This window comes from Eptatretus burgeri, chromosome 8 (genome assembly GCF_056783735.1).
Source record: "Eptatretus burgeri isolate ZD-2024b chromosome 8, Ebu_testis_v1, whole genome shotgun sequence".
Classification (NCBI taxonomy): domain Eukaryota; kingdom Metazoa; phylum Chordata; class Myxini; order Myxiniformes; family Myxinidae; genus Eptatretus; species Eptatretus burgeri.
Window position 1 is genome coordinate 59886552 of NC_140968.1, and position 14429 is coordinate 59900980.

At 43.6% G+C, this 14429-nt stretch overlaps 1 protein-coding gene across 14 annotated transcripts in view; it reads left to right on the forward strand.

The window, feature by feature from the left end:
- The window catches only part of LOC147021833 (putative pleckstrin homology domain-containing family M member 1P), a 126523-nt gene extending 118117 nt beyond the window's left edge, over positions 1 to 8406 (forward strand). For all 14 annotated transcript variants that reach the window (XM_085892226.1, XM_085892228.1, XM_085892218.1 and 11 more), the window contains one exon: positions 7375 to 8406. In XM_085892226.1, coding sequence (XP_085748352.1) covers positions 7375 to 7543 — 169 coding nt within the window. In that variant the 3' untranslated portion in view covers positions 7544 to 8406. The remainder of the gene's footprint in view (positions 1 to 7374) is intronic.
- Positions 8407 to 14429: the final 6023 nt, after the last annotated feature.

Below are 14429 nucleotides of genomic sequence, written 5' to 3' on the forward strand. Positions count from 1 at the left end.
CCTCTTACCCGCAGATTACCGTTTCCTTTCCTCCTCTCTTTTCTGTTTTGCATTTAGTAAACATTTGTGGATTATAAAAGTGTTCATCAATTAGCGAATGGAAGGATAAACAACACGTCTTCAATCACTCATATTTGAGCCCGTCATGTTTACTCAGCATATTCTATTGCTGCGTCCATTTGCTGTCCTTTCCTTTTTTAATTGGCACCTCTTTGCCCTGCCTCTCTGTTTACAGGCTTGGCAACAATAGGTTGCCTAACAAGCCGCTAAGAAAGCAGCTGCAGGGTTGGCCCCTTTATGACTAATCCCATGGCCTGGCTCGGGTGTCTCGCATTCCTGGGCCAGGCCCCCCTGCTGCCCTTGCACGGCTTGTCAATTCTAACCAAAATCGTCTTAGTTGTTTTCTTGCTGCCCAGAGGTTACATTGAGTGAATTTCCCCTCCACCCAACTTGGCTCGAGCCACTCAAGTCGTTTTTTTGCAGCGTCATGGTTCAGAAAATAGATTTTTCGATGTGTGACACGAAGTGATCAGGAACTCGCTGTTGGCTAATTACCTCCACTACCGAAGGTGGATGAAAGTTACGTTTTCACCCGTTTGTCTGTCTGTCTCTGTCTGTCTGTCTGTCTGTCTGTCTCTGTGAGCAGGATATCTCAATAAGTGATGGACAGATTCAGACGAAACATGGTGGACAGGTTTGGTGTGTGACGAGGATGAATTTGTTAGATTTTGATGAAAATCCACATCCGGAAACGAGAATTTAAAAGTGGTTCTTCGCCATGAAGAGATAGGATGAAAACCGAGACGTAGCATGATATTTCATAAAGTTGTGGACGAGTTGTGACAAAACTAAGTGTATGAGTTGGTTCGGCGACGAGAACACGCACATTTGATTTTGGTTCGGGTCCGGATGCAGATCCGGCCTATCGGTGGGATACAAAACATAAACTGTTCAGCCTGGCGGAGGTATGCGCTCTACCGAGTACCGAGTATTGATTGTTTCAAAAGTCATTCAATGATATCATTTGTTCTTTTGAAGTTGGTTTCCCATGAGAAGAAGTTCACTGCAGAAGCTTTGTCGGTGCCTTCCGAGCAAGCAAAATGGTGCAGTTATGACTCGTAGAGATTCCAATAATAATATAGCATCCAGCAAGAAAGACTGAAAATGTTGACTGTCAGCTGCTAGTAGGAGATATAAACAAAACATTGACAGTAAAAAAAAACAAACATCAAGGACAAACTTTTATGCATCTCCATAGAGAAAAATGAACCATTCATTCAGAGTGGTGCAGGCTTGGGGTCACATCTGATGAGGGTTTTCTAAGTAAGATGTATCAAATGATTGAAATATGATTTAGGAGATTATGTAAGTTATTGAAATGAAGAACAACAACAACAGACAAATTGAATGACAAAAAGGGTTTTTTTGGTTGTTTTTTTTTTTTGTCCTTCTCACAAAGTAGTGTGGAGAACAATTTCCCAGAAGATGTACAAGTCAGGCCAATTGATCAATTTGGAAAGATTATTGGGTTTGCCTCTGTTTAACGTTCTGATCTTAACGTGTGGCTCATGACACTGGACCCTGAGTTCAAATCACTGTAGACCATCTGCTGTTGTCTTTGTATTGCATTCAGTAGGACCCTGATGTCAACTAATGGCTTTACCCTACATATGATTTATGTACAAGCTTCTCATGGTCCTTAGATCATTGTTCAAAAAGGGAAATTGCATAAAAGCCTGAAGAGAAAGAGAGAGGTGTATGTGTGTGTGTGCGTGTGTGCGTGCACGTCCATCCGTCTACATACAGACCTCATATCATATAGATCATTCCTTCTCATATCTACTGTAAAACATCAATACACAATTGTTAAATGCTCAGTCTTATTCAGATTGCAAAACAACATTGTGTTTCAGTTACGTGATACTGTTGTGGGCTGTGGTTCGGTGGCGATAAACGACCACTAGGTGGAGCAGTAGAGTCGTCTCCCACTGAACACCCGGAATTTAGGTCGTGACCCTTGGACAACTCCGAAAGGTCACGGGGCCCTTAGCGGACCGTGGACGCCAATATTTTGACCGCGTGGCGTAGGGTTAATTGACTCGATCTCCAATATACCTAAATAACCACGCGGTCTAGCTACCAGGGAAACCACACCCTCGGCCGACTTTGTCCGAACTGAGTTGCTGTTACCGACTTGGATCCGGCGTAACCAAGCGGACGTTACCAAAGCCGCGCCAGACCAAATGAATCATTTACGGCACCGACGGCCTCTCTAATTCTCAATACGCACCGTGCTGGGTCAATGGGAGAAAGCACAGAAAACGAGCTGGAACATTTAACACGGGGGTTTATTTATAAACAATAATCAGAGAGGGGAGCACACAAAGAGCAGAGTTATCCGAATAAAAGAAATGCGAAAAGCACTTAACAGTTCTACTTAAAAGGCTGGCGCCACGCACGCACGCACACACACACACACACACACACACACACACACACACACACACACACACACACACACACACACACACACACACAAAGAAATGGTGGCCACAGCCTTTATTGGGCCCTTCAGCTCGAGAGGGAAAGGCGAGCTGAGGGCAGGGGCCTATTCTTGCACCTGTCTGCTTCATGCGGTCTGGTCGAGCTTGTCCGGTGGCGGAACTCAAACTCACCACCAACAACGCAGCACCAGGCACCAGGGACCAGGAACGACGCAATGGACGCCAGCCAGCACGGGACAGACCAGACGAGACGAGCACCCGCGGGAAGACGAGAACGCCAGCAGGCAAGATGAGGCTTCTTATCTTTTTCTCTCTCTTCCTCGTCTCATGACGGGGCGAACCTTCTCTTCTCCTCCTCGACAGCTCGCCACCTATCCTTATCCTTCCCCCCCCCCCCCTCGCGGCTCGAGGGAATTGCTCTGAGGGATTCTCCTCCGGATTGGACGAGGGGTGAACATCCCATCTGGCTGGGCGGGGCCCACCCCTGAGGTGGTCAGCCTCCTGATTGGATGAGGAATCTCGGAGGCCCCCCCCCCCCCGAAGAGACTCTGTAGTAGCTTTCGGCACGCTGGCCTCACATTGGCTGGGGCACGCGTGCGATGCTCGCCCTTCTCTCGTTGGCTGGAGGAAACGTTCCATGTCCTTCCTCGGGGCAGAGCCTCGATCTGAGGAGATGGAGGCTCTGCCCACACCTTCAGCCAAAAACACGTGGGCACTGGTGACCGGGTTGAGTGAGGGACAGTGCTGCTGTTGTTGTTGTAGTAGATGTATAAAACCTGACGATAAAATAACTAACAGCGCACACACGAAATTCCCATTATACATCGGGGATGGATTCTAATTATAAACACATACTTATCAAAATAACTGAACTATGGGATTGCTGTCTGTTTGTGTGCAAATGGCTTCCAGATTCGTAACAATACCACCCCTCATTTAATTTTTAATATCCCAAACTGATTGTTCACATGGTAGGCATTGCTAAAAAGATACAACAGGTAGACAAGATAACTCGAAGGTGCTGGAGTCAAAACTTCAGCAGCTGCTTGAGCTTAAATCAGCAGCTACATCATTGGAAAAGGAGGTGGGGGAGGGAGGGGATCATAAAAACAACTAACAGATGCATTAAATTTGGTGATTATTTGATTTCTGGTCAAAAATATAGCTTCAGTTCCAAAATAATTTGAGTTACTGAATTTAGTGGCATCATTGGTTATACAGGGCAAGGCAACCCAAAAGTTAGTTCACTGAGAAAGCGAAGTAAGATCATTTTATTTGGATGCTGAGACTCAATGAAAAACTGAATGCGTGGAACAAGTTAACTTGTTAGCAATAGCGTGATTAGGAACAGGTAGAACAAAAAATGACAATAGATAATGGGATATTTGGATGGGTGACAAAGGAAAATGATCATGAACTTGGACCGCATGTTATTATGCTGGACTTCAAGCCTAGTATGTTTAAAAAAAAAACATAGCAAGGGGCCTTGTACAGTGTATCGGGAGTGATACTTTGATTGCTCAATCTCAATGGAAAAATAGATTACTGATTCAGCACATTTTGGCTTTCAGACATTGGGAGGTCAAGAGCAACTTGAATGCCAAATTCCAATGAAAACGTGGGCAGTCACATCGATACCTGCCTGCCGAGTGACATTCGGAGCCAATTTCCGCATGAATAGTTGTTATAAACTTCTACAATGACCAAAGCATTGAACGCTCCCCTTTTCATTCGAGATCTCCGACATTGCTACCCAGTTCGTCATCGCTATCGTCCTCACATTTGTACAGTCTGAGCAGCTTCTGTGTGGTGTTTGGACATTTTGCCTTTAATTCCATCCAGGTAGACTTCTGCGTAAGCTGAAAGAGGTGCTGAGAACGTGACCCCTGGTAAAGCGCTTGATCGGTATTCGTGCAAACTAACACAAGGCAAACATTCCAGACTAATGCTTTAAGCTAAACGGTGCTGGTACCCCTCCAAGCAGCCGCTGGGACTACGCTGAGCAGGCTTGGATGGAACAGCGGCAAATGTGCACCTTGTGTTCAGCACGTTGAATTTGGCAGCTACAAACAGCAGATTGGATTATCGTTAAAAGAATATTCAGTGAAAACGACAAGTTCTGAGATTGCATTTGTCTCGAAAGCAGGGCATGAGAAGTACCGATTGTTTGACTGCCATCCCGACATACCATATTTTCTACGCCCATTGTTTTCTCGATTTTGAGGAACGCCGTTCCTCGCAGGTCTCGTTCATTGTTTTTGACACTTCTATTTTACAGGTGACGATAGACAGATATAGTCCATTTGAGGGTTATTAATCGACGGTCTCTCCCGCCATTGACAAGGCCATTGGAAGTTGTCCGATGAAGAATTTACTGAGAAATCGGTTGCCTGAGGTCGCAACAGGAAAGTGTGCTGTTTTGGCAGTTGATGTGATTTGTATATCTTTTCGTCGGGTGTCTGCTTGCAGGCAGGAAGTACTGGCTCTACGCTGCTTGTTTCACATTCCAACTGTGGGTTCAGCTAAGATGTACCTGACCCTGTGTTGCCTGGGGGAGGAAGAAAGGGGAGGAGGAGTGGTGGTGGGTGATGCTGAGCCGCTAGCGGCCACAAAGTGCAGCTGTGTAGCAGTGTAGGCGGCAGACGGCCCCAATGGGTTTACAGCAAGCTTGCTTTGGATCATGACGGGTCTGACCCGAACACCAATGACAATGTGCAGACTACCTTAAAGTTGCTTGAAAAACGAGCTTGATACTTTTGCTACGTGTGTGTGTGTGTGTGTGTGTGTGTGTGTGTGTGTGTGTGTGTGTGTGTGTGTGTGTGTGTGTGTGTGTGTGTGTGTGTGTGTGTGTGTGTGTGTGTGTGTGTGTGTGTGTGTGTGTGAGTGAGAGAGATATCCTGGTGAGAATAATTGTCAAAATAGGATGCCAGTACTTAACTTTATAAATAAAGTAAAATGGTAAGCTTTCAATAGAAGGTACCCATTGTCCATCGAGCCACACATTCCTACATGGAGCCATTGGTTTGCTTTGCAAATCTTTCTATTTATATGTAAATGCTTAACATGTTCTATATGCATTGCTCTCAGACTCTTGGCAGAGCCTGTACAGGGATCACATGCAGGATGTGGACGTTATGAGACATTGGTGTAGTTTTCAATGCATGAAAAGACATTGGGTAGACAATCGACAAATCAATACAGTACAGTATGTGGGATTTGAACTTGGATGAGTCTGGTTTTAAACTTGTGTTGAGCATTGGCTTCTCCTGCTAATTCCACAAGTCCTTAATCACAATTTCATTAAAGAGGTTTGTTCACGCATTACAATATTCACTTCTGAATTGTTTTTGATGCATTGAAAATGCATCTTGTTTTCTCCCGAATTTATTTGTACATAATTTCTTGCTGATATATTTTTAAGCCGAGTTGTTAATGAGAGCTCATAATGTAACGAGTGTTAATTATAGACATAAAATACTTAAAAATCATATATATATATATATATATATATATATATATATATATATATATATATATATATATATATATATATATATATATATATATATATATATATATATATATATATATATATATATATGGAGCTGACCTCCATCCAAAACGCTTTAGTCTAAAAGGTTTCTGCTGTTGTAGAATAATACAAATGGTCCTGAAACAAAGCTAATGATCAATTTACTTGGAACAAAAATTTGTTTGTTTATTCACAAATCTACCTGTTTTTAAAAAAAACATGTTTCCAGGATTGAGGAAGAAGACGTGAGACCTTGACCTCTAATGCAACGGTTCCAATGGTAACATTTATTATTTTATTATAGCAGGAACCCTTTACAAGGACATGGGAGGAGCACAGAGAAGGAAATACAGCAACACTTGCTGAAACAATAGAAAACATAGGAGCAATACCCTTGGGTGCTCACCTGGTAGTGGCTGGATAAGATAGCCAGAGAACCACTGGTAGGCATTGATCACGAATAAAATATGTAATTGAGAAGAAAGTAAATACTTTTGGAGTTTTATTTTTAAACAAACTTTCGTATGTTACGGGTGATAAAGGTTGTGGTCAAGTTTCATCAAAATTGTGTGTGTAATTTCAGAGAAGAAAGCAAATACCTTTTTGGGGAGCCACCCCCCACCTCCCCCCCCCCCCATGGACTCCATTAGACCCCAATTGCTTTCATCGTGTGAACAAACTTTAGTACATCAGGGGTGATTAAGGTTGTGGTCAAGTTTCATGGGAATTGTGTGTATAGTTTCACAGAAGAGAAGCAAATACCTATCTTGGGCGGACACCCCAAAATAGGTAGACCATAGACCCCCTTCAGGTCCAATTATTATTATTATATTTTTTTAATCCCATGAACAAACTTTGGTGCATACACGGTGATGAACGTTTATTGTAAAGTTTCATCGAGATTATATGTGTAGTTTCAAAGAAGTTGCATGTATTTGTGGATGGACGGATTGAAGGACGGACGGACGTACGGATGGACGGACGGACGACGTGCCATCCCATAAGCTCCCTGGAGCTACATTCCAGGTGAGCTAAATATTATAAAAGTGCAAGGAAGGAGGACACAGACAACCACAACAACCATGACAATTACAATTATATGTTATAAAAGATCCTTTTTCCGTGTTTTACTTCCTTTTACGTCCTCATTGACACTCAGATAGACGTGCAATATGCTTGTCAAGTCCAACATGCCGTGTTTTGATTAAACCCCGTCAGCGAAGCGATGGGAGGCATGCCTAGTAATAAGGAAAAAAAAAATGAAAGCATGTAGAGAAAACAAATGTTCATATCGATGATTGTAATTCGTGCGTACAAATCTCGTGTTTTGTTTTGTAGGTGTGATCGATGCCACGCTGTCTTCCACAAACGCTGCAAACAAGCGACCGTGCCATGTCCAAGGTGCACGCGACACGAGATGCGGAGAGCACCACACTCCAGCCACAACTCCCGGAGCTCTGCTCATACGAGCGGCCTTCCAGACTTCCTGTATCCTGCCAGCCCTTAGCGAACTCAAGACGTCTCGGCTTCAATGCGGCGTCTGACCATGCACCTCATTTTGCATTTCCCTGAGCTGGTAATCGTGGTAGGTATTTTGATTGTGATAATTGGCCAGCAGCGGTTTGCTAATTACTATTTATCTAGGATTTAGGACGTCGCAGAAGGCAAGGGTCACTTTGTAAAGTCAGGTGCAGGGGTTTGTGCTAATATGCAGTTGGGTGTACGTGTTGATCTTTCTCCGTTATCTCTGCACTGCCATTCTCTGCGCTCATAATGAGAATGGCTTGTGTGACCAATAACTTCGTTCGGATAGTTTTAATTTATGGCACGCGGTGTTTGTTCTCACAGCAATTTTATTCGCTTCGTTATTGTTATCATTGTTTACTGTTGGAAGCCTTAATTGAAAGCAAAATCCACTATTATGCAAAATAATTATTTGAAGCACTTTGGAGTAACTTACACTTTATTAAAACATGCAGTTGTAAAAACAGCAGTTTTACGATGTGATGTATTTGGTATGAAAGTGACTTAATCCACATACAGCATACTTTATAATGAAGTTATTTGGAGTTTGTTTTTTTTTGTTTGTTTTGCTGTGTGCTGGGTTATTACACATACCATCTACAACTTGTACAATTATAATATAGCCATTGTGAATACCTGTAATGGTGGCTCATCAGTATTATGGTTGATGAACATGTTTTTCATTTCCTTATATTCGCATTTGTGACATTAGTTTGGCCGGACATGTGTGCATCTATCATAATAATCGTTCACGATCCCCGCATGTGCAGGTACAGATGTACAGATGTGTACATGTACTGAACAAGGGATGCGTATTTCAATAAAGTTGAAGATTGTTGGTGATTATGCTACTTTGTTTTTTTTTAATACTTTGTCATTTTTACACCACCATACTTCCCACCGAGGCTGGTGTCCCACATAGCCTTGGGGAATACACACTTGTCTCTGAGCTGTCAAGCCTGTGCTTGAATCTCGGCCTGGCTACAAACTGTCATCCTGGTGTTTTGCAGGCAGGGCGAAGCATCATTCCAGTTGATGTCAAACTGGGCGTCCAGTCTGCTGGCATTTGTTGCTGCACGTTAAAGACCTCACTGCATCCTTCATGCAGAGTAGGCAGGTTATCCCTGGCACCCCCTAAACAACTTCCAAATTCTTGCCCTGACTAACGGCTGGGAAGGCAATGGTAAACCACGCAACATAACCCATGCCAAAAACTGCTTCGGCAGCACCGACGCTCTGTAACAATATGGTACATGTCATCTCATCATCACTTTCCACCTGCTCCACCACCAGACAGGGTGATTTTATCATTAATTACTTAAGTATACTCCAGAGCAAAAACTGAACTAGCCCCCTTCCATACAATGGAATATTAGTCTCTGTGAAGGATCGTGCTATCTGCCTGGGCAGACAAGATAAACAATTGATCTTGTCAACTAAAAGTTCATAGAATGTTAACCGCAGTAGGAATTGAAGTGCAGCCCGTTTCCAAGAACTTGAATGCCCAAAATAAGGTTACCCTGACACTTACGAGTCCACTCCACAATGTGGACGTGCATCACATGCATGCCACACTGTGCAAGGCGAGCGGATTAGCCCTTCCCCGATAGCCATTATTGATCCGATATTGAACAAAAAAAATTGTTAAAACGTCTAAAGCTTTCCAGGTCAGACTTGCATGTTGATATAATGTGCTAAACAATACCAGTTGTTGTAACTCTTTAAAAAAAAAAATCTAAATTAAAAACTGTAACCCAAGTTGTGTGATAGTCACATTATCTTCCATATTAACTCTTGATACCTGGAATTGTTGAAACCTGAGTGAGCACAGATTGGACTCAAATATACCAGTCCTCGTCTCTTGTGAAATTTCCGTAAAAATTTCCATAAGAATTGGGATTAAAATCTTTTGAATGCTCAATTAACTTGATTGCACATCTAAAAAAGGATAATCAGGGTAAGTTTGTTGATAGCCCTTTACCTTTATCAAATGCATAATGAACAAAGTTTCGAATAAGACGACAGATCATTCCTCAAAAAAATCACCTTTGTTCTGAAAGTGTTTCATTTCCTTAAAAGTCTTTCCTTGATAAATCACAATGACAGCCTCCAATATATTTATCCACAGCCCAATGGAGTACTGCTCTCCGCTATGGGCTGGTGTCCCAGCTTCACACATGTCTCCTGGATTCTGTAGGATCGAAAGCTCTCAACATTCTTGTAATGTTCCATGATGAGGCTGAAACACAATGTCTTACTTTCAAATCGCAGGCAGGCCTCTTTTTTTTAACCGCCTCTTTTACAATATTGCTCTCTCAACCCTCCAACTCCACCCAGAAACACAAGGACACACGTGCTCTTCCAGTAACCAACCGCCTCATGGTTAAGCTTCCAAAATCCACACTGACTTCACACCCCCACTCCTACCTGTGGCTCTTCTATATCATTCTCCTCTGCACAACTTCAAGCAGGTGCACCACCACCTCATGTCATCCCCATCCTTACCCATAATCTTTGTTTTTTTTCAACCACCATGGACCCTTCCGAGCTCAACCCTCTGTGTCCTCCCCTCCTTTCCCTGTTTGTTCAATATTTTTATTGTGTCCAACTGTTGCACCACTGTCAGGTTAAACCCTTGGTCACATTACTCGTCTATGACCTTCGATCTTTTAAAGGGGGGGGGGTGGAGGAGGGGAGATCAATTCTTCCAAAGAGCAAATTGCCATCAAGTTTACTGGTTAAACACTTCGTATACAGACATCAAAATCCTGTTTTAAAGGATGTTAAATGCTTTTCATCACTTGACGTATTTTTGTCAGTCGTTTTTTGCATTGTACCATTGAGCTCTTAAAGTATTGTGAAAGAAATCCCCCCCTCCCCCATGCAATTAACCATAAATAATCAACTGGTTCATGCAATGGTCGGCAATGCACCCTAGATTTTAAGGAATTAAATCACTGTTCCTTCCTTCAAAGGTATGTTGGTTCCTGGTGGCATTTAGAACGACTTCCCCCACTGCTGACATCTGTTGAAATTTTAAATTATGATAAAAAGTCTGAGCATTTCACCGATTGGCACAGACTATAGTTTTATGTCTGGAGGTCCAACTACAACCTACAAAATTTTTTTTTAACTTCAATCAAGGTCAGGGGGGTCAAATTATCTGAAATTGTTTTCGTATTTATTACCTCCGCCACCGAAGGTGAAGGAGGTTATGTTTTCACCCTTTCTGTCTGTCTGTTTGTCTGTGTACAGGATATCTCAAGAAATTGTGAATGGATCCGGATGAAATTTTGTGGACAGCTTCGGTGTGTGACAAGGATAAACTGATTAGATTTTGCTGAACATCTGGATCCGGATCCGACTACAACAATTTTTGAAGTGATTCTTCACCATTGACGGATGGGGCCAAAAACGATGTATAGTACGATATCTCAAAAAGTTGAGGACGGATTCGGATGAAACTTGGTGGACACGTTGGGTGTGTGACTAGCAAGAATTGATTCGATTTTGCTGAAGATCTGCATCCAGATCTGGATCTGATAGTTTTTAAGTGATTCTTCACCATTGATAGGGTAAAACCGATATAGAGTACGATATCTCAAAAAGTTGTTTACGGATTCGGCTAAAACTTGGTGGACAGGTTGGGTGTGTATGACCACGACAAATTGATTAGATTTTGATGAAGATCCAAATCTAGATCCGACCACTCGATTTTTTTTGAAGTGATTCTTCACCATTGAGAGATATGGCTCTAAAACAATACATCGCACGATATCTCAAAAATGTATTGGGCCAGATATGTTTTCGTGGATCAGGCATTACAGGGCAGAGGCATGCGCTCTACCGAGTGCCCTTTTCTAGTTTGCTTTTTGTAATACTTGCGACATTTTAGTGGTGTAATTGTAAATTTTGCTGACGGAAGCATTCCCACATATTTGGATAAATATTTTATAAAGTATCCAAAAACATTAAGCCGATGACAATATCATGTTTGAAAATTGTGGACTTCTGGGGAAACTTCTCCAGAAGTACTCTGGGTAAAGTTTTACCAAAACAAGGTAAAGTTCAGTTCCTGCGATAATCTTTTTGGATTTCCTCATGTACCTCAGAGCCCTCTTATCACGGAGGCATTAAAAACCAAACAACCTCTAATTTTATTTTCATGTTGGCACTGCAATCGCAAAGTGGAAACGTTTACGCAGAAATTGAAGGAGTTCATGATTTTCCAGCAGCGATACTCATGTGTGACTCCGACTTGCATTCTCCTATGCCAAAACAAAATGCCAAAAGGGGAAAAAAAACCTTCTGCGCAATTTGGAAGCGAGGACGACATAACCTACCCGACGGGCCGAGTGCCTCTCGAGAGGTTCAGGCATGCGGTTCCACCGCCTTTCCCACGTCAGACTAATGAGTCCGGAGCGCCGCGCCGCCCTGCCAATTACGCCACCAGCACGGCGCATGGCGCGGGTCCTCCCTTCCAGCACAATAGGTGTTCACAAAAGCCACCCGGAGGGGAAGATGGTTGGGGTGAACTCGTGGGAGTGATAAATTCGTGGACTCCTGTTGAGTCTTTGGATCCAGTCCCGTGAATGGCCCGTTCTCTTCTTCCAGCCTCCTCTTGCTCTGCGTTGGTCTTCACGGTGGGTTTGAATTATTAGCTTCACTATAGACGAGTGAACACTTCACAAAATACACTGAACGGTTCGTTTTGTGTTGATTTCCCTCCAAATTTGGGTTTGCATAGTAACCTGCCAAGACACGAACTCTGCTATAGCCGAGCAATCCACAAAATGTGCTCTCGGTCGTTTGGTTTGTTTTGGGGTTGATCCCCCTCCTACCCCCACAACCTCCCAAACATTTGTCTCTGTATAGTACCTGTTAAGACCCTTACCTGCAAAGGCCTATATCTCACGCTTTCACACCACCAGTTTGTGATTGATCACGTGTGCCTTGTGTATATTTGTGTGTCTCACCTATACAATATCCTTGCATGCTGGAACAGCTTTGTGGAAAGTTTTGACACATTTGGAGATGGGTTTTTTTTTCCAATCTAGGACAAGAAACATTTTATTATTCGAGAAAGCAGTTGGGCATATAGGTACGAGAAATCGGCATGTGGATTTAGATAGAGTATAAAACGTCATCAAAATATAGCAAGACAAAGGACCAATGGGCATGTTTTGTTAACATAATCACGATATAATATTTCAAAGTGGGTGTTTGTCAGGTTGTGGAAGAGTTTGACTCATTCAAAAATACAATGCATACTGCCAAGTCATTTATTATATCGGACCAGTCATTCCAATCCCCTGAACTAAGATGGTAATAAAATGCCCTTGTCTTGTATTCTACAACGCAGGTGCAATATAGTGTTGCGGAAATGTCCCTTAGTGTGTTACTTAATATAGGATTAGCACAGATCCCCCATTAAATGCATGTTTAGCCAGGTTGCTCGGTAATTTGACTTCACATGTGTGTCGGGAGGTGTCGCAGGCTGTTATTTGTTTGTGCAGTGGTGGTGGTTCGAGAGGCTCTTCTTCTTCCTTCTGATGTTCCAGACAATAGACTCTGCCCAGCGTGCTGAGAAGGAAGTGAAACTGAAGGGGAGGAGTTTGTTGGCTTCGAAGAGGGGGCGCGCCCCGAAAAGAAAAGGTGGAAAAAACTGAGAGGACGGAGTTGGGCAGTCGGCTTCGAGGCGAGCGAATGAAGGAAAGCCAGTGGTGAATCTGCCGAGAGAGAAACTGAACCTGGGAGCACCAGGTCTGCCTTCTGTGGCCTGGAGAAGCGAGCCACGGCCGACGGAAAGGCAGGGAAAGGACTGCATGAGGTCTGTCTGCCTTCGGCTGGATGAGAGACGACTGGTGGGAGTCGTGATCTGCTGTGTAGGGGACGGCTGTGTCTGTCTGCGATCTGCTTCGTGAAGGAGGCCTGGTGAACAGGCCAGGCCTGGACTTGTATGCTGGACCTTGTGCGAAACCAGCTGAAACCCACCATCGATCTGACGGTCTTGTGCCGTCGACCTTACGCGGGGTCAAAACGCGCGGAGGCCGCGTGCGTGGGCAGTGTGAAAAAGGAGGATGAGCGCCATTTTTGCCATGTGGCATGCTCGAGCGTGGCGCTCGAATCCGTGGACATCGGCTTGTTACGAGCCACATTCGTGCTTTTGACACTTTCCCCTCGTCCATGAAACATCACCAAGTACTCTGTCTTGTCTGCATGCTGTCCATGTCTTGTCTGCATGTCGTTTAAGGCTTATCTCGTTAGGGACCCCTTCAAAACCCATAATCTGTATCTCCCTAGTTAAGAACGGGTTATAGATTAATTAAAACATTGTCATGAATGTTTTGCTTATGTCGTATTCCCTGAAGTCCCCAATAAATCTGGCTGATTCATATGAAGTTGCCGCTTTGAATTAATTTGTGCCACATCGAGGAAGGATCTGCTCGATTTGGATATAAAAACGAAAATGGTCACAGACTGGTAGACTCCACTCGGTCTCTGACAAAATCAGTCTGTAACCGGGGTATATTCCCCCAGCTGGCAAGATACAGGTGTATTTTGGTATCGTCGTTTGAGTCGCATAACCCGAGAATTGTGCCGAACCATCCGGCGTTATAACCCTGGAGACGGCGGTCGTTGGGTGCGAAAACCCAAACTGGGTACTATGCACTGGGTTGACGCGCTTGTCCGAAGCCCCCCCCCCCCCGCCTCCCCCCCACCCCCGGATCCACAACAATATGAAATGTGCAGATTAGCTTGATCATCCAATGAGACACCATCTTAGACATATTATCTTAAGCTGTTGGAATGCACAATTGCCATCATGAGTTGATTAAGTTTTGGAAAATGTCTTCCACCCCATCTCC